General features: G+C 38.7%; 1 protein-coding gene across 2 annotated transcripts; it reads right to left on the bottom strand.

Annotated features, from left to right (window-relative positions):
• Positions 1 to 1,233: 1,233 nt before the first annotated feature.
• Positions 1,234 to 13,368, bottom strand: SMNDC1 (survival motor neuron domain containing 1). 2 transcript variants are annotated; one of them, XM_010588996.3, is made up of 6 exons: positions 13,176 to 13,368; positions 11,793 to 11,912; positions 6,443 to 6,585; positions 5,709 to 5,870; positions 3,408 to 3,561; positions 1,234 to 2,472 (listed from the first exon to the last, which is right to left on the bottom strand). In XM_010588996.3, the coding sequence occupies exons 2-6, from the start codon at positions 11,910 to 11,912 to the stop codon at positions 2,335 to 2,337; spliced, it is 717 nt and encodes a 238-aa protein (XP_010587298.1). In that variant the 5' UTR covers positions 13,176 to 13,368; the 3' UTR covers positions 1,234 to 2,334. The 2 variants fall into 2 exon arrangements, with proteins under 2 accessions (XP_010587298.1, XP_003409171.2); XM_003409123.4 differs by lacking the exon at positions 13,176 to 13,368 and adding an exon at positions 12,085 to 13,165.
• Positions 13,369 to 21,130: the final 7,762 nt, after the last annotated feature.

Here is a 21,130-nt window from a genome sequence, read left to right as displayed (position 1 = left end):
GGTGAACCACTATCCCGACAGCCATACCAAGGTAAATCTCATCAGAAGCCATTTCCTGTGGCCATACAATTAAATTTCCTTTGCTGTTCAAAGGATCTTCCTTGCAATCCTTAAAAGCTACTAATTTATTTATTGTGCTTTAGGTGAAAATTTACAAATTCAGTCTCACAGTTACACATGCCTTGCTATGTACTCCTAGCTGCTCTTCTCCTGAGAGCACATTCCTCCTCTCAACCCTGTATTCTCCATGTCCATTCAACCAGCTCCTGTTCCCCTGTTCCCTCACAGGAGTTGCCCACAGTCTCATGTGTCTACTTGAGCCAAGAAGCTCACTCCTCACCAAGTATCATTGTCTTATAGTCTGGCCCAATCCCTGTCTGGAAAGTTGGCTTCGGGAATGGTTCCGATCTTGGGCTTACAAAGGGTCCAGGGACCGTGACCATCAGGGTCTCTCCAATCTCAGTCAGACCATTAAGCCTGGTTTTTTAACAATTTGAGATCTGCATCCCACTGTTCTGCTCCACCAGGGATTCTCTGTTGTGTTCCCTGTCAGGGCAGTGATCAGTGGTAGCTGGGTACCATCTAGTTCTTCTGGTCTCAGGCTGATTGAGTCTCTTGTTTATGTGGCCTAAAGGCTACTATTGATTCCCTGTTGCCGTCGAGTCAATTCCAACTCATAGCGACCCTAAATACTATTGATTAGTATGATCTTAAAATGCTTTTTACAATGGTAATGAAAACAATCTATTTTATTTGAAAGTTTTCAGGCTAAGTAGGCCTTTTTCAATTAGTCTGTGCCTTGTGTTTAAAAAACTGTTTATTTAAACTTTCTATCCCAGATGCTCTACCTTGTGACCATGGATTATACAGAAGAACTGTGATCTCAGTTGGGAGGGAGGTGGCAGGGAGAGATGGGGAATTCTACCTCTCATCACTGTCCTAAGTTTCATTTTACAAAAAAATTTGAAATTCATGAAATACAAACTTTTATTTTCCCCTTCCACCAAAAGTTTACAAGCACCTCCAAACATAGCACAAGCTCTTTAAATAAAACTGGCTTGTATTTTAGAATCCTATTTAATTCTAAAGGAAGGAATGCTCAATGATTTATTGAAACCTGTATTACATACTCAGTATTTTCTGTAGCAATGATGTGTGCAAGTACATAGCAGCTTAATCATTTTATCAACACTGATGACTTAAGAGTTCAACCTTTGGTTAACACACCCTGGAGATTTTTAAAGCACTTTATTTAATAAAAGTTAAACATACAAAACTGAAATTAACACACATCCTAAAAATCCCGTTCTTCCAATAGGAAGATCCTTTTCTATGTATGTATTTGGCTTAAACTCAACTCAGGATAACTGTGATGTTCACTTACACCAACAAATGCTGACAACTTGATCTAGTTAACAAAAATTACAAACAACTACATGAACATAATATACAGGGAAATTATGGTCATATTAATGCACAAGAAATACAGTAGATTTTTAATGATGAAAACATTCAGTACTCTTGTTCATTAATTTAGCCTTGGGGTTTTTTTTTTTTTTACAAAAATAGTATCTACACTGTATACAGGGCTATACATTAGCTTTTTGTTTTCCCATATAAACATTACATCCAAAAAATGGTACCACTACCATAAGTGAAAAATCAACAGCCAAAAAAAAAAGCAGATGTACAACAAAAAAAAAAATCTTAGAAAAGGCAAGGTGGTCCTAAACATGGTTGCTTACACAAAACTCATGAAAAGAATGAAAGCTGAATCAATTTTAGAGATGGCCTAATAGGATTAGGAAACAAGTTCTTGAAGGAAAAACCTCAGAACAAATTGTTGCCATTTACAAATTAACCTATATTTAGGCTTAATTGGTTTAAGTTGAAGGTAAGGAAAAAGAAAAGATCTCTTTAGTAGGGTGGTGTTTTTGCCTTGAAGTTCTGATGAATTGCAAGAATATGTAACAAGTTCAAAGGATCTGAAAAGTCCAAGTTACAACCTTACAAAAAAGTATGTATACCATCAGTTGAATGGGGATCTGACATTAGGAAGATCAACAATTCTAGGTGCTCTATTTAAGCAGTGTCTTATCTAGAAAAGTCACTTTATTCAACAAACTTTAAGGGAACTGTGGTAGTAGTAATGAAAAAAGTTACATGAATAGCAGTTATCAAATACAGTTTCTTCAAGTTTCATTCTATTGAAGTCAATGACGACAACGGTATTCTTCCTTACTCATCTAACAAATAATTTACCTTTAGAAAAATATAAGGATAAAAAGGTAAATGTAAAGCCCTGCAGAGATGAAATCCAACAGTTTTTTCTGATTATTGAGGCATCAAATGCCTAACGTTGTATTTAGAGGTATCCTGATACTGTGTCATAGGTTTATCAGCAATTCCACAAGTTCCTACTCCAACTTTGCCAGTTACACTCTCAGGTGAAGCAAAAATACTCCTCTTTACCTAGGGAAATAAAACAGAAACCATTCCTGATTAGTTTCAGAAAGAAAAAGAATATTCAAATTTTAAGTTATGTTAAAATATACTCTGGTTTCAGTATTTTTTTTTAAAAAAAAGTATGCTGCATTGTTCAGTGTAAAAAATGAGTGGTGAAGTGGTATCATGTTGGAAGCCATTCACTCTGACAAACTGTTATCACTACACACTAACATTCATATTTACCTTCAGGCATCTAAGTAGTTTTGTAGACTCAAATCCTAACTTCAGCTATGATTATCCATTTTAGCATGACCAGAACTCTGGCTGTACCGAACGAAGTCTACTACAGGGCCTATTATGATGTCTAAATTGTAGAGCCCCTCAGCCTTCGTTAGTCACAAAACATCTTTATGAAAAGGAAGCACTACTTTCCAGAGCCATGTCCATCAGTGGAGGGGCTCTCTTGATACAAAAGAGAACTATACTAGGGTGAAAGTCAGGTTACCCTTATTCTGAACTATATGAATATTATGGATACTTTCTATTCAACATACACTTAGAAAGCAAAGTATGCCGATGGAACTCATTCAGTGCTCTTTTAAATAAAATCTACCAGTGACAATCAGCATTAGACACATTAATACAGCAAAGAGTTCAGCACACTGCCTCTAAATGGTATGTGACGTAGCAAATCACTTTCCAAATTTAAGTTTCCGTAAAGAGCCTAGTAAGCCTTTTTCAATTTCTCATGTAAATTCAAACTGTTTATATTGCAGAGACAGTGGCTGATGGAGATTTTTTTCAATAAGCCAAATTTGAGGATTGAAGAGGATTTTGAATTCAAGTCTGGTTATCATATGATATTTTCTTACACTTATGTGCCTCCTTTTTCAATTTAAAGTTGTATTAATGCCAGCTGCAGCTTTCAAATTCAAAGTATGATGAAACGATTTACTAACCTGGCCTTTTTTGTTTTTAGAATAGGCTCTATTGTTGAATTGTTGCCATTTCACCTTCTGGTCCTCTCTTTCCTGCTCAAGTTCTTTTATTCTCTGTGCTTTTTTCAAAGCTTTCTTCTTTTTATATTCACGCTGCTGGGCAAGCATTTCTTTTCTGTGTAGAAGAAATAAAAATTTAACTTTTGAGATTTAAAAGATAACTTCCTTTTAGATATTGTTGTGTGGGCTCACAGTGACCTTATAGGACAGAGTGGAACTGCCCCATAGTGTTTCCCAGGAGTGCTTGGTGGATTTGAACGGCTGATCTTTTGGTTAGCAGCCGAGCTCTTCACCACTACGCCACCTGGGCTCCAAGCCCTGAAAATACTAGCCGTGCAAAAAAAAAAAAACTCACATACTCCTTCCATGAGTAAAAGCACTAATTCATTAAAACCAATGCGAATCACCCAGCACTACTGAAAAAATACCGGTACGTACATGCTTGTAAGATTTCAAACATAACTGTAATCTATTACACGTGTAAATCAGATAGGCTGATTGTTTTGACTTTTACATAGCTTTAGCCAGTTGTGTTTAGGAATAAGATGAGTTTCAACACTAATGGCTGTCTAAACCTTTATCAGCTTCCAACTGGACATAGTTAGCAAGTATAGTGAGCAGGATTTGGAAATCTAAAGAGAGAGATTTATATAAATACATATAAAGAGAAGACTGAATGCAGATAAAACTCTACTTCACCTAGCCTGGAAGAGAGCAGCCGCACAAAGGGCAATTACTGCTAACAATTCTTATGAAATAACAAAAACACTCTTGAGTTTTCCAAGAAGTCTTATTCTAAATAGGGTCAGACCCTAAACCTTGTCACAATAAATCCTGCTCACTTAACACTGACTTCTCACTAAAACAAGGATGATGAAAAAGGCCTTTAAAAGAGAAGCGATAAAATCTAGACTCCCCTCTACCATATAATCACCACCATGAAGCTAAGTGTGGCTTTATTACACAGAGGTCAAACACTAAAAACAGATATTGTACGTTGTTTTACAATCTAATTTTCTTATTGGGAAGCGTAAATGTTATTTAAACAGACAATATAATTTTCCCGAATTCAAATATAGTTATGTAGCAACTTAAAACTCTTGCCAAATCCAGAAGAGCAAATTGTGGCAAATATGCAGCAGTTATCCAAAATACTATTAATTCTACCTCTTGAGATACTTTCCAAAATTGTACACTTTTCTCCACCCTCATTGCCACTCCCTAGGTTCAGACCACCATCATCTTATGCCTGAATCACAGCAGTAGCTGCCTTCTCTCTCCCAGTGATCATTCTAAAACTCATGTGATCACATCATATCCCCTCTATGTAAAATGCTTCCTGGCTTACAAGCTCCTTTATGATCTGGACTTTACCTCCTTAACCTCTTCTCTTGTCAAACCACCTCCCCAGCCCAAGTTTTTGTCACAAGTTATTTCTGTTACCTCTGACTCCATTTTTTTTTTTTAAAGCAAACATTTACTGAGCTCTTACTGCATGTCAAGAACTGTGCTACACACTTTATTAATGCTGTCATTTAACCCTCACAACCCTGTAAGGTAGATACTATTCTTACTTTCTCAAAAAGCTTGTCCTGATCATTAAAGTGCAGTTTAGGTACCTCTTCTTTGTTCCCCTCAAAGTACCAGTTATGTCCCCTTCGTAACTTCCGCACTTTATTGTAAGTGCTTCTTTAATTATGCATTTTCTCCTCTCAACGACAACCTCAGTCAGGGCAAGGCCTGAGTTGGTCTATTCACTGTGGTGTAGTTCCAGCACCTGGGTTAGTGCCAGATACATTAAAAAAAAAAAAAAAAAATACCATGGAGTAGATTCCAACTCATTGTGACCCATTTGTCAGAGTAGAAAGTGCTTCATAGGGGTTTCAATGGCTAATTTTTTTGGAAGTATATCACCAGACCTTTCTTCCAAGGTGCCTCTGGGTGAACCAGAACCACTTAACCTTTCACTTAGCATCCCAGGTGCGTTAACCATATGCACCACCTAGGACTCTGCCAGGTACATGGCACCCTCTTAATAAATATTCATTGAATGCCTAAGTGGGAACCAAACTGTCTTCACTTTACCCAGGCATACCCTACTCAGACAATGTTGGCCATGTATCGCTGATCAATCTTCAAAACAATGGTAAACGTTATAGTTTTCTCACCCCAATCCAGCCTGCACAGATTGTCTCTGCAGATGACATCAACTACCCAAACGGGGAAGATTACATCTAAAATGCTTAAGTCAAAATCACTTACTTCGACATGGGTTTGTTGCCACTGTCCTCCTTTGCCTTCCTTCCTTCTTCTACAGGCTTGAGGTTCAACAGTGGAGTCACTTCAGCATTACCATAGCCAGCAAAGGTGATTGCAGCGGTGCCATTTTCTTCATCTATCTCCTCAATCTCTGCTTCATAACACCTGTAAAGATATCATGGCTGTAAGCAGGTGAGTAAAGGTTTAATACTCAGCCTATAAGACTTATACTGCAGTGATTCAACTATTACATGTGTCTAAAATGAAACATCTGTAATCACCTACTCAAGAGAGTAGTTGGAGTTAGCCATGTGCCAAAATAAAAAAAAAGAAAGTTCTAATCAACATACTGCCAGGAAAGGCTCTTGTATGTCTGAGTGTGCTTTAATCTTTGTGAAAAAGATATGGGAATGATTTCAATGTATGTGCTTCATAGAAGCATGAGATAGCTTAATTTTCAATTTGAGGAGAAAAGAATTTAGATTATTTTAGAAAATACCCATTTACTTTCCCATTTTCACTTTCTTCCCTCTAGGACACAAATCATTTCCCTCTCCCAAACTTAATCTAAAGCTAAAAATTTAACGTATTAATGGTAACCACCCAAGAATCAAACTGACACTATAAATCATATTAGTTATAAAGATTAAAATAGGGTGTTTCAAACTGAATAAAATCATCTTACCATTGTATTTTATTATTTCATGTTATAGTTAGAGGGTTTTTTCTACACTTACTGTCCATCTTCACTCCAGATTGCCATACACTTGTCTCCTACTTTCCATGAATGAGTAGGCTGTGTAGAAGCAAAACTGTCTGAACTTGCAAGAGTTTCCGAAGGTTGAGTTGAAAGAAGGTCTTTGGTTAGTTCTATAACTTCCTAAAAAGGAAAAACAAAACACATTACATAACATTTTCATAATGTATATTGTCAGCTACTTTCAAGAATAAGTTTTCTTTTTTTATGACAACAGCTCTCACCATATAGCACTTCGTAAGTGCTCTACACAAGTAGAAACTGACATAAGGTATTTTATACAGCCAGTAAGTGGTAGAGCTAGGACTTAAAGTCTGGCTCTAGTCTGTGCTCTTAACTATGATATTGCCTTTCAACTTAATGAAACACAAACACTAATGGAAAGAGGGTAGAAAGTTAAGCATATACATTATTTCTAAGAGCCCTTTGGAGCTCAATAGATCTCTCTAAAGATGAGAAATAAGGTCAAGTACGAGGGATTGAACTAAATTTGAGATCACTTATCACGTACATCACTGCCACATATATTTCATGCAACTGTACTGCTTTACAGGGCATTACTCGGTAGTAGTATTAAACGCCTAGCCATCCTGGCCCTCCTTTCCCCCCAAAACCAAAACACTTGAAGCACCCTTAATTGTAGCAATAAATGTACCTGCTTATACAGGTTTCGTCTAAAATACAATCAGCACATATAAAAGAAACCATTCATTATAAAACTTTTTCCACTTAGGTAAGCAAATTACCAGGTTAGATTTAAAATATTCCAATACCTTAATCTTAAATGCATTAGCACAGCTTCATTTAAATGGAAAAAATAAAAAGCTTAACACACATAGGCAGGCAATGCTTCTCTGTGTGACCATTTTTTTTATTTTTTTTTTTTCAACTTCAGACTTACACTTATTGGTTTCATTCAAAGATGTTTGGTCAGGTTGGTTAAAAATACTTGAGAACTAGTAGAAACCGATATATTCTGCTATTTGCTATATTTTTACTCTAATGAAGATTGATACTATGTATCATCTTATCTGATTTAAGAGCTTGCATACCCCTACTAAAATGTTGTATATAAAACACCTTAAAACGCCACATTGTGTGTTTGGGGAGAAAGGTTAGCAAAGTTAAATCCTGTACTGAGTTTCTTCTGGCTCCCACTGAGGTTTTATAATAATTCTGGCTCAGCAGTCAAGAAAGTTAAATATTACTTCTCTCCTAAAAATTCTAAATCTTTCTGAAAAAAAATTATTTGAGCCTTAAAAAAAATGAAAATAAAAAGGAAAAGAAAGGGGCGGTGGGAAAGAGAAGCACTAAGCCCTTGGAGAAAAGTCAGTTTTGTGAATAAAAGGAACAGATGTATTAACTAGAAGATTCAGATGTAAGAATTCAGTAAATATCTCTAATGAGTTTTATTAGTTGCCCAGTGGCTTTTAATTAGACACTGCTTTGCAAATGCAAAGAACTTCCAAATAAATAGACCATATACAAAGAAAGTAAATTATCCAGTTTTGTTTTCAGTTAATCACTTTTAGAGCCAGGAATGTAATCCAGTAAGCCTTACTCGAGAGCCCATGTAATCACTTATGATTATAATCACAAGGTATATCCCATGTCCTCCCGCAGGTCATTGAACTAGTAAAGCACGAACATGAATTCTGTATTTGTATGTCTCAGATTTAGAATTCTATTTCTCTTAGGATAGAACAACTTCCCACTATATTTTCATAATAGGGAAACACCAATTTTAATGAAAGAAAACGGTCCTGAAAAGCTATGGGTGTTATAATTTCAGAGCCCTGTACTAAAATGACCCTATTATTTTTTTTAATTTCAGAGCATTTACTCCTAACCAAACCAAACCAAACTCATTGCTGTCAAGGTGATTCCAACTCATGGAGACCCTACAGGACAGAGTAAAACTGCCTCATAGGGTTTCCAAGGAGAGGCTGGTAGATCTGATCTGCCAACCTTTTGGTTAGCAGCCGAGTTCTTAGCCACTGCGCCATACCCCTAGTGTCCATTAAAGTTTGCCACTGTTTTACAAACTCCCCCCCCCGCAACAAACCATGAAAGGACCTTCTAAATTTTTTTCTCCACATGTGCACATGGACCAAAGTATCAGAAAGAAAAACTATTTTATGTATGAGGGGGTTCTTGAAGGTACATACCATTAATTACTTTTCCTCCCCCAAGTCTGAGTTCTGAAACTGCTCCTTCATTGACAGATGGGCAGCAGTTACAGTAATCGGCAATTCCAGGAAGCATCAGGTGTTGTGATCTACATATCAGCAGGTCAAAGGGGGTGCACTCAAGCACTCTGCTTACTGAAGGAAGGCGTTTCGGGGATGCAGAGAGCCACTGTAATATATGAGACAAGTGACTTGACCCCTGCCTCCTTTAGAACCAGTTTATTCAGCAAAACAGCCTAATATATTCACTATTCTTGTGATTATCATAGCCTGCTTGGGGAGCTAGTTAGCTAGCTAGCCTGGATTTTACTACACCCTTTTTTTTTTTTTTTTTCCATGAAAAAAGGCCATTAGGATTTCAGTAGATTGATGTGCTGCCTGCTGAGTAACTTTATTCTACTCAAAAGACAGTACACAGAAAGATAAATACAGAAATTTTACGGTAAATGGAAGTCACTGAAAAAATGCAGAAAGGGCATTTTATCTTAAATCGAATAAAGGACAAACAATTCATAACCAGGATATAATTCTGCAGGAGAAACAAAAACTAGAAACCATATGATGGTTGAAAAATATGAAAATAAGCAGGCCACAAATTCAGTGATTAAGAACCACGTCTAAACGGACGTTTCATCAAATATAACAGGAAGAATTAAATACAACAAAGCCTGTGAAAGCCGGAACCTGTGTAAGGCAGAAACCTGTCAGAGAAGGAAACCAAATATCTTCCACTAATAGCGATAGAAAGTGGTATGACTGAACCCTGTCAAAGGTGGAAAACTTGTAAGACCTGGAAAAACAAGGCAGCCCCGTGGAGTTCCGGCTCTCACAGGTTTCACTGTAACGATGGCAAAAAGTATAGCCCAGAAAGCAGAGAAGAAAAAAGAGAACAACCTATGGCAAAATACAGCCTGTAACTATAGTCTCAAAGGAGACAATAATTACTTTTCAAAATCTCATCTAATCTTAGAGGATATCTTCCATCTTTGAGTAGTATTTATTCAAAACAGACCTATATTTAGTAACCAAATGAAACTTTTTTTTTCCATGACAGAGTAAAAGGGAAAGAAACTGTGATCAAGTCAGTAAAAACATTCTCTATTATTGCTATCTCAAGAGTTAGAACTTAAGCTTCTAAATCTGTGCCATCCAATATGACTATTTACTTAAATAAAGTGAAAACCAAAATTCCTCAATCACATTAGCCACATTTTAAATATTCAATAGCCACACATGGCTAGTAGCTATGGTTTTGAACAGCACAGATACATATTTCCATCATCACAGAAAGTTCTACTGGACAGCACTGCCCTAAATGGCTAAAGAAAAAGGGCTACTTTACAGATAAATGACTCCCAACTCATTATTAACTGAATCCTAGGTAAGCCATTTACGTGCTTACTAAAATGCCAACCACAATGGTCTCTCTCCCTGTACAGTATTTTCCACTACAGATCATGTCATAGTAAGGCATTTCTGCCCAGATTCTAATGATAATGTATTCTAGAAATATTAAAACGTTCTCATAATGCTGTTTCAACTTCCATTCCTAACTCTCCCTTCTACCAGTTCCACCACAGGCCTCCTCCCACTGCCTAGGAAACAATATATGCAACACCAGCACACAATGTTTCATTTTCTTCAGTGCTACTTTTAAGTTGGTAAAGGCAGATGGGACATGCTGGGACATCTCTGAGGCATGCAGAAAGGTGGTGCTTTACAGCAAATAAGTAGATATACAAGTGGTCAGTTTGCCTGTCTCTTTATCTTTAATGCATATTCTTCATCTTCGATATATACTTACCGAACACATGTACAAATCAAATGATTGGACAGGTACCAAACTGTTGGGCTATTTTTACTAAGGGGCCTGGGAGTGGGAGAAGTTCCTCCAAAACACCATTTTCTTACTGACTGGGCACTTCGATATCCACAGGCCTGACTTCTACATATTGAAGAGGGGTCCTGTTCATACTGAAGTTTTCCCAGATGTATTCTGTGTTTTAAATAAATAAATAACTATTCTAACTATATGGAAGTTTATCAAAAATCTAGAATTTGAACCTGAAAATATTCAGCTCATCTTAATTATGCCCAGGTAGGCTCTTTCAGAATCCCAAATCTGGACCCTATTTCAAATAAGTTTCATTTGTTTGAAGTTCCAATATATATAAAATATTAATTGTTTTAAAGAATAAGGGGATGAGAAAGGCAGAGAAAAATTATTTAGACAGGACAAAGGTGATCCAAGTTTTGTAGTGAATCAATAAGGAAAGATCTAAATAAAACATCATTTCAAACTTTTTAACATCAGGTTCAGATTTTAAAGAAGTCCTCAAATTTGTTAAGATGAAAAGTCATAAATATTTACAAATATTAATATATCGTGTTTTTCTTAATCAACGTGAGAAACAACAGCTATTTACTATCACGACTTTTGTCTTGAAACCCCACTGTGGGTTTTAAAAAAAAGCAGCTTCTGTACCTATTGAACTCTTCTTGACCCACAAAAACAAAACACATTAAGATTTCCTTTCTAACACATTAATTTCAATTGAGTGCCAAGGACTACACTGTAAAACTTGGCCTATGTAACATTTATGCTGAAAACAAGTATCTCTTTAGTTATTTTTCTAATTTGTTTTCAACACTGGGTATAACTCATTAGCTTTGAAACACACACACTTATTTCATTTTCAAAGACTATTGTGGCATTAAAAAGAATCTTGACAGGCTATACTTTTTTCTTTTAATCTTCATTATCTTTTTAACTAAATATTCTTTGCCAGATCTTTTTTTTTAAAAAGAAAAAAAACAATGCACTTTCCATTGTAAAGTTATGTGTACCTCCTCTCCTGAAAACGAGACTTCCAAAATCAACTCTTATTTTAAAAATCATATGAGCATTCAAGATTTGCATAACAAAGAACAATGCTGATCCACTCATTTTGATGCATACACACAGAGGAAACAACTCTACTTCTGAGCCAGATGTGCCTAAGAGCATATACACATGGATACATGGAGAGTACCCCCTCCAAAGAGTGCTCTGGGTACCAAGGGATCTTAAGTAATAAACCATTTGAAAAACACAAAAATACCCTACAAGGAATGTAACTCAAAGTGTCCCTCCATACTTACCTGTAAATCTTTTTTCAATTTTAGCAAATCTTCATTTTCTCCATTTCCAGATAATGCAGCTTCGACTTGCTGGAGTTGAGCTTTATAGCTTGCCAGCTGCTTTGCTAGATCCTCTGACATCTTGGGGGTGGGGGAGGGAAGGGTGGATAGGTGGGGTGGGGGTGGGAGAGATAAAGATCATAAAAATGAAATTAAAAAAACTCATAAAATGTAATTTCCCTGTCACAATTAATCTTTACCAGTTTTGTTCCCAACTCCTTATTAACACTGTAGCTTAATTCATCACCATTACCTTTACTTTTAGTTCAAAGTTGTGAGCCAAACCACAAACTTGAAGGCAATGGATTCTGAAGATTATAAACATGTCAGATAAATTTCATACAGTAAGAAAAACTGCAAAAAATAAGACAAAGGTGAAACAGAAAATTCTAATTTTCTTTTCTTACATGGCAAGTACTGTGTTCAGCTCAGTTAACAGGGTTATTGTATCTTCCAAAAAAAACCCCAAAACAAACAACAAAAAATACTAACCTGTTGGAAAATACTACCAAAAAAAAAATTTTTTTTAAGCACCAAAGAAAACTTCCAAAGCCCATTACAAATGGCTTTGGACTAACTACATTAATAACTCTCTTCTTGAGCTATTCCAGTAATACGAGTTTATTTAAAGGCTCTTCTCCAGAGCAAAATTCTTCCACCTACTTAAATAGTGCCGATGCATTTCTTCAGTAAAAAGAAACAGCACAAATATTCTTTCTTTTAAGCATTTTAAGGAAAGTGCCTTTCACCCAACCGGGCTAACTCATTCTCCTGAAAATAAGATACAAATTAACCCTTTATAAATGATTTATAAAAGATATTTCAGAACCTTTCTCTTTCTTAAAATTCCTCCCCAAGGACGGCCTGGAATCTGGAAAGGCTCTAAAGGTGTTAAAGCAGACAGGTTGCTCTCCTCTCAAATCACCCAACAACCCCAAACCCGCCACACCTTGGCCGATTATTTCAGACCTCAAATTCAAACATCGGCTTCCAGGGAAACTAAAAACACGAACTCAGCGGAGCCCAGAGGTGCCGGCGCCGCACATCCCCAAACAGCCCTACTCGGAACGGCTGCGGGCGTCCCAAAGCGGCCTCCCGCGTCCCGACCCCACCCGACGGGTTGTCCAGAGCAGCCACGTTCGCCGCCACGGCCCGAAGGCCCCAGACGCGCCAAGGCCGGTCAGGGCCCAACTCTGGGTGGGAAAGGAGGCCGTAGCTCCTAATACTTTGGCCGGCGCCCCCGCCCTTCGAGCACGGCGGCCCCCTCGGCTTCAGGCCTCCGCTTCAACTCAAACAAGCCGAGGCCCCGCGAGGCCTTACTCCCTCCCTCACTGGTTTTGTTACCTTGTGTGGGGCCGGGAGCGGGGCGGGGCGGCGGGAAAGGGTCGGGGCGATTGAGTACAGTGGTAGCGGCAGCAGCAGGGAAAATCTCCGCGGCGTCGACAACAAGGCGACTGGGTTTGAAAAGAAGAAATCTGTCGGCCGCGAGGGGGAGGGGAGCAAGCCCCGGCACTGGAAGAAGGACTAGACAGGCGCGTGATGTCTCGCGAGATTTTCGAGCCCTCGCGAGACGTCGCTCGACTCACGTGGTTCCTGGCATCCATTGGGAGGCCGGCTCTTACTCGCGTTAGTGGGCGGGATTTAGTAAGAAGGAAATGGCGTTCCTGGGCTGCGCCAGGCGCGGGAGGTAGGTTAGTCTTACCTCACTTCCGGCTTGGAGACGGTAGCTGTTGGATTGTTCAGTTAGGGCTGAGTGCTGTCGACCTTTTCTAGGGGCTCCCGCAGAGATAATCGCTTGTGCCTTCTTCGGCGACCGATGCTAAGAAGTTGGAGGGACAGGGATTAATGCACTCTTTATACTAGTTTTTGTTTTTTTTTATAATAGTAGTTGGTTCTCAAAATGTAGTCCCTGAACCTGCAGCGTCAGCATCTCCTGGTAATTTATTAGCAGTGCAAATCATCAAGCCCCACCTCACACCTCCCGGATCTAAGCTCTAGGGATAGGACTCAGCAATCGGTTTTAACAAGCCTTCCAGGTACTACTCGTGTCCACTCAAGTTTGAGAACCACTGCTTTATGTAGCCGTAAAAGCATTAGAAACAAAGCAGACTGAATTGTGGCAGACCTGTTGGAGAGGAGGTTGATTTACTTAAAACCTATTTTGTTAAACCTATTCGATTTTAATAAGATTGTGAGGATGGCTCAGGACCGGGCAGTGTTCATCTGTGCAATAGAGGTCGCTATGAGTAGGAACCCACTCCACGGCACCTAACAACAACAACAAATTAAATAGGTTAAACCTGTCTCTCCGGAACAGTCTCTAAGTTATGGTTGCGTGAAAAGCAGAGCGTGTGATAGTCCCACTTACGTTTAAAAAGAAATGCGTATTAAGTGTGTGTGACGTAATAATGCTATTTCTGGACGAACACACAAACATATCAAGAGGTTTGGAGTGGAAGCCAAATGCTTTCATTGGTTACCCTTTGTACTGTTTACCTTTATTGTTCCTTTTTTAACCGTATGCATATGTTACTTGTTTTCAATTAAAGTCCTCAGACACAAAGCGCCTAGATGGAGGCACGGAAGGATCCTTTCCTGGGGGATTAACCTCTGTTGTACTCTTAAGAAGGCCCGTCTCACAAATGGACTCCTTTGAACGTGGACCGTGGCATCATCCTGCTTTAGCGCCTTTTTGCTTTCTTTTACTGTATATTTTATTTATTTTTTAATAATTTTTATTGTGCTTTAAGTGAAAGTCTACAAATGAAGTCAGTCGCACACAAAAACCTATATACACCTTGCTACACACTCCCAGTTACTCTCACCCTAATGAAACAGCTGGCTCTCTCCCTCCGCTCTCTCTTTTCCTGTCCATTTTGCCAGCTTCTAACCCCCTCCACCCGCTCATCTCCCCTCCAGGCAGGAGATGCCAACATAGTCTCAAGTGTCCACCTGATCCAAGAAGCTCACTTCTCACCAGCATCTCTCTCCAACCCATTGTCCAGTCCAGTCCATGTCTGAAGAGTTGGCTTCGGAAATGTTCCTGTCCTGGGCCAACAGAAGGTCTTGAGGCCATGACTACCGGGGCCCTTCTAGTCTCAGTCAGACCATTAAGTCTGGTCTTATGAGAATTTGGGGTCTGCATCCCACTGCTCTCCTGCTCCCTTAGGGGTTCTCTGTTGTGTTCCCTGTCAGGGCAGTCATCAGTTGTAGCCGGGCACTACTAGTTCTTCTGGACTCAGTATGATGTAGTCTCTGGTTCATGTGGCCCTTTCTGTCTCTTGGGCTCGTAATCACCTTGTGTCCTTCCTGTTCTTCATTCTCCTTTGCTCCAGGTGGGTTGAGACCAATTGATGCATCTTAGATGGCCACTTGCTAGCGTTTAAGACCCCAGACGCCACTCTCCAAAGTGGGATGCAGAATGTTTTCTTAATAGATTTTATTATGCCAATTGACTTAGATGTCCCCTGAAACCATGGGCCCCACACCCCTGCCCCTGCTATGCTGGCCTTCGAAGCATTCGGTTTTTTCAGGAAACTTCTTTGCTTTCGGTTTAGTCCGGTTGTGCTGACCTCCCTTGTATTGTGTGCTGTCTTTCCCTTCACCTAAAGTAGTTCCTATCTACTATCTAATTAGTGAATAGCCTTCTGTCTCCCTCCCTCCTCTCGTAACCACAAAAGAATGTTTTATTCTCAGTTTAAACTGTTTCTCAAGTTCTTATGATAGTGGTCTTATACAATATTTGTACTTTTGCAACTAATTTCACTCAGCATAATGCCTTCCAGGTTCCTCCATGTTATGAAATGTTTCACAGAATCCTCACTGTTCTTTATCAATGCGTAGTATTCCATTGTGTGAATATGCCATAATTTATCCATTCATCCGTTGATGGACACCTTGGTTGCTTCCATCTTTTTGCTATTGTCAACAGTGCTGCAGTAAACATGGGTGTGCATATATCTGTTCGTGTAAAGGCTCTTATTTCTCTAGGGTATAGTTCAAGGAGTGGGATTGCTGGATCGTATGGTAGTTCTATTTCTAGCTTTATAATGAAGTGTCAAATCGATTTCCAAAGTGGTTGTACCAATTTACATTCCCACCAATAGCATATAAGTGTTCCAATCTCGCCACAGCCCTCCAACATTTATTATTTTGTGTTTTTTGGATTAATGCCAGCCTTGTTGGAGTGAGATGAAATCTCATGGTAGTTTTGATCTGCATTTCTCTAATGGCTAATGATCGTGAACATTTCCTCATGTATCTGTTAGCAGCCTGAATGTCTTCTTTAGTGAAGTGTCTATTCATATCTTTTGCCCATTTTTTAATTGGGTTATTTGTCTTTGTGCAGTTGAGTTTTTGCAGTGTCATGTAGATTTTAGAGATCAGGCGCTGATCAGAAAAGTCACAGCTAAAAACCTTTTCCCAGTCTGTAGGTGGTCTTTTTACTCTTTTCGTGAAGTCTTTGGATGAGCATAGGTGTTTGATTTTTAGGAGCTCCCAGTTATCTAGTTTTTCTTCTGCATTCTTAATAATGTTTTGTATACCGTTTATGCCATGTATTAGAGCTCCTGAGGTTGTCCCTATTTTTTCTTCCATGATCTTTATCGTTTTAGATTTTATATTTAGGTCTTTGATCCATTTTGAGCTCATTTTTGTGCATGGAGTGAGGTATGGGTCTTGTTTCATTTTTTTTACAGATGGATATCCAGTTATGCCAGCACGATTTGTTAAAAAGACTGTCTTTTCCCCATTTCACTGTTTTGGGGCCTTTGTCAAATATCAACTGCTCATATATGGATGGATTTATGTCTGGATTCTCAATTCTGTTCCATTGTTCCATGTATCTGTTGTTGTACCAGTACCAGGCTGTTTTGACTACTGTGGCGATATAATAGGTTCTAAAATCAGGTAAAGTAAGGCCTCCCACTTTGTTCTTCTTTTTCATTAGTGCCTTATTTATCCGGGGCCTCTTTCCCCTCCATATGAAGTTGGTGATTTGTTTCTCCATCTCATTGAAGAATGTCATTGGGATTTGGATCGGATCGGAATTGCATTAACTGTATAGATCGCTTTTGGTAGAATAGACATTTTTTTAAATTAATTTTTATTAAGCTTCAAGTGAACATTTACCATTCCAATCAGTCTGTCACATGTAGGTTTACATACATCTTACTCCCTTCTCCCACTTGCTCTCCCCCTATTGAGTCAGCCCTTTCAGTCTCTCGTTTCGTGCCAATTTTGCCATCTTCCCTCTCTCTCTATCTTCCCATCCTGCCTCCAGTCAAGAGTTGCCAACACACTCTCCAGTGTCCACCAGATTTAATTAGCTCACTCTTCATCAGCATCTCTCTCCCCTCCACTGACCAGTCCTTTTCATGCCTGATGATTTGTCTTCGGGGATGGTTCCTGTCCTGTGCCATCAGAAGTTCTGGGGAGCATTGTCTCTGGGATTCCTCTACTCGCAGTCATACCATTAGGTATGGTCTTTTCATGAGAATTTGGGGTCTGTATCCCATTGGTCTCCTGCTCCCTCAGGAGTTGTCTGTTGTGCTCCCTGACAGGGCAGACATCGATTGTGGCCGGGCACCAACTAGTTCTTCTGGTCTCAGGATAATGTAGGTCTCTGGTTCATGTGGCCCTTTCTGTCTCTTGGGTTCTTAGTTGTCGTGTGACCTTGGTGTTCTTCCTTTGCCTTTGCTCCAGGTGGGTTGAGACCAATTGATGTATCTTAGATGGCCGCTTGTTGGGATTTAGGATCCCAGGCGCCACAATGCAAAGTGGGATGCAGAATGTTTTCATAATAGAATTATTTTGCCCATTGACTTAGAAGTCTCCTCAAACCAAGTTCCCCAGACCCCAGCCCCTGCTCCGCTGACCTTTGAAGCTTTCATTTTATCCCGGAAACCTCTTTGCTTTTAGTCCAGTCCAATTAGGCTGACCTTCCTTGTATTGAGTGTTGTCTTTCCCTTCACCCAAAGCAGTTCTTATCTACAGATTGATCAATAAAAAGCCCCCTCCCTCCCTCCCTCCCTCCCTCCCTCCCCCCTTTGCAACCACAAAAGTATGTGTTCTTCTCCGTTTTTTCTATTTCTCAAGATCTTATAATAGTGGTCTTATACAATATTTGTCCTTTTGCAACTGACCCATTTCGCTCAGCATAATGCCTTCCAGATTCCTCCATGTTATGAAATGTTTCAGAGATTCGTCACTGTTCTTTATCGATGAGTAGTATTCCATTGTGTGAATATACCACAATTTATTTACCCATTCATCCGTTGACGGACATCTTGGTTGCTTCCAGCTTTTTGCTATTGTAAACAGAGCTGCAATAAACATGGGTGTGCATATATCTGTTTGTGTGAAGGCTCTTGTATCTCTAGGGTATATTCCGAGGAGTGGGATTTCTGGGTTGTATGGTAGTTCTATTTCTAACTGTTTAAGATAACGCCAGATGGATTTCCAAAGTGGTTGTACCATTTTACATTCCCACCAGCAGTGTATGAGAGTTCCAATCTCTCCGCAGCCTCTCCAACATTTATTATTTTGTGTTTTTTGGATTAATGCCAGTCTAGTTGGTGTGAGATGGAATCTCATTGTAGTTTTAATTTGCATTTCTCTAATGGCTAATGATCGGGAGCATTTTCTCATGTATCTGTTGGCTGCCTGAATATCTTCTGTAGTGAAATGTGTGTTCATATCCTTTGCCCACTTCTTGATTGGGTTGTTTGTCTTTTTGTGGTTGAGTTTTGACAGAATCATGTAGATTTTAGAGATCAGGCGCTGGTCTGAGATGTCATAGCTGAAAATTCTTTCCCAGTGTGTAGGTGGTCTTCTTACTCTTTTGGTGAAGTCTTTAGCTGAGCATAGGTGTTTGATTTTTAGGAGCTCCCAGTTATCGGGTTTCTCTTTGTCATTTTTGGTAATTTTTGTATTCTGTTTATGCCTTGTATTAGGGCTCCTAGGGTTGTCCCTATTTTTTCTTCCATGATCTTTATCATTTTAGTCTTTATGTTTAGGTCTTTGATCCACTTGGAGTTAGTTTTTGTGCATGGTGTGAGGTATGGGTCCTGTTTCATTTTTCTGCAAATCGATATCCAGTTATGCCAGCACCATTTGTTAAAAAGACTATCTTTTCCCCAATTAACTGACAATGGTCCTTTGTCAAATATCAGCTGCTCATACGTGGATGGATTTATATCTGGGTTCTCAATTCTGTTCCATTGGTCTATGTGCCTGTTGTTGTACCAGTACCAGGCTGTTTTGACTACTGTGGCTGTATAATAGCTTCTGAAATCAGGTAGAGTGAGGCCTCCCACTTTCTTCTTTTTCAGTAATGCTTTGCTTATCCGAGGGTTCTTTCCCTTCCATATGAAATTGGTGATTTGTTTCTCTATCACCTTAAAAAATGACATTGGAATTTGGATCAGAAGTGCATTTTATGTATAGATGGCTTTTGGTAGAATAGACATTTTTACTATGTTAAGTCTTCCTATCCATGAGCAAGCTATGTTTTTTCCACTTAAGTATGTCCTTTTTAATTTCTTCTAGTAGAGCTTTGTAGTTTTCTTTGTATAGGTCTTTTACATCCTTGGTAAGATTTATTCCTAAGTATTTTATCTTCTTGGGGCCTACTGTGAATGGTATTGATTTGGTTATTTCCTCTTCGATGTTCTTTTTGTTGATGGAGAGGAATCCAAGTGATTTTTGTATGTTTATCTTATAACCTGAGACTCTGCCAAACTCTTCTGTTAGTTTCAGTAGTTTTCTGGAGAATTCCTTAGGGTTTTCTGTGTATAAGATCATGTCATCTGCAAATAGAGATAATTTTACTTCCTCCTTGGCAATCCGGATGCCCTTTATTTCTTTGTCTAGCGTAATTGCCCTGGCTAGGACTTCTAGCACGATGTTGAATAAGAGTGGTGATAAAGGGCATCCTTGTCTGGTTCCCGTTCTCAAGGGAAATGCTTTCAGGCTCTCTGCATTTAGAGTGATATTGGCTGTTGGCTTTGCATAGATGCCCTTTATTATGTTGAGGAATTTTCTTTCAAGTCCTATTTTGGTAAGAGTTTTTATCATAAATGGGTGTTGGACTTTGTCAAATGCCTTTTCTGCATCAATTGATAAGATCATGTGGTTTTTGTCTTTTGTTTTATTTATGTGGTGGATTACATTAATGGTTTTTCTGATATTAAACCAGCCTTGCATACCTGGTATAAATCCCACTTGATCAGGGTGAATTATTTTTTTGATGTGTTGTTGGATTCTATTGGCTAGAATTTTGTTGAGGGTTTTTGCATCTATGTTCATGAGGGATATAGGTCTATAATTTTCTTTTTTTGTAATGTCTTTACCTGGTTTTGGTATCAGGGAGATGGTGGCTTCGTAGAATGAGTTGGGTAGTATTCCGTCATTTTTTATGCTTTGAAATACCTTCAGTAGTAGTGGTGTTAACTCTTCTCTGAAAGTTTGGTAGAACTCTGCAGTGAAGCTGTCCGGGCCAGGGCTTTTTTTTGTTGGGAGTTTTTTGATTACCGTTTCAATCTCTTTTTTTGTTATGGGTCTGTTTAGTTGTTCTACTTCTGAATGTGTTAGTTTAGGTAGGTAGTGTTTTTCCAGGAATTCATCCATTTCTTCTAGGTTTTCAGATTTCTTAGAGTACAATTTTTCATAATAATCTGAAATGATTCTTTTAATTTCATTTGGTTCTGTTGTGATGTGGTCCTTCTCGTTTCTTATTCGGGTTATTTGTTTCCTTTCCTGTTTTTCTTTAGTCAGTCTAGCCAATGGTTTATCAATTTTGTTAATTTTTTCAAAGAACCAGCTTTTGGCTTTGTTAATTCTTTCAATTGTTTTTCTGTTCTCTAATTCATTTAGTTCAGCTCTAATTTTTATTATTTGTTTTCTTCTGGTGCCTGATGGGTTCTTTTGTTGCTCACTTTCTATTTTTTCGAGTTGTAGGGACAGTTCTCTGATTTTGGCTCTTTCTTCTTTTTGTATGTGTGCATTTATAGATATAAATTGGCCTCTGAGCACTGCTTTTGCTGTGTCCCAGAGGTTTTGATAGGAAGTATCTTCCTTCTCGTTGCATTCTATGAATTTTCTTATTCCCTCCTTGATGTCTTCTATAACCCAGTCTTTTTTCAGGAGGGTATTGTTCAGTTTCCAACTATTTGATTTCTTTTCCCTAGTTTTTCTGTTATTGAGTTCTAGTTTTATTGCCTTGTGGTCTGAGAAGATGCTTTGTAATATTTCGATGTTTTGGATTCTGCAAAGGTTTGTTTTATGACCTAATATGTGGT

Source organism: Loxodonta africana, chromosome 16 (assembly GCF_030014295.1).
Source record: "Loxodonta africana isolate mLoxAfr1 chromosome 16, mLoxAfr1.hap2, whole genome shotgun sequence".
NCBI lineage: Eukaryota > Metazoa > Chordata > Mammalia > Proboscidea > Elephantidae > Loxodonta > Loxodonta africana.
The sequence above is the reverse complement of the archived record's forward strand: the minus strand, read 5'-3'. Positions and strand labels throughout refer to the sequence as shown.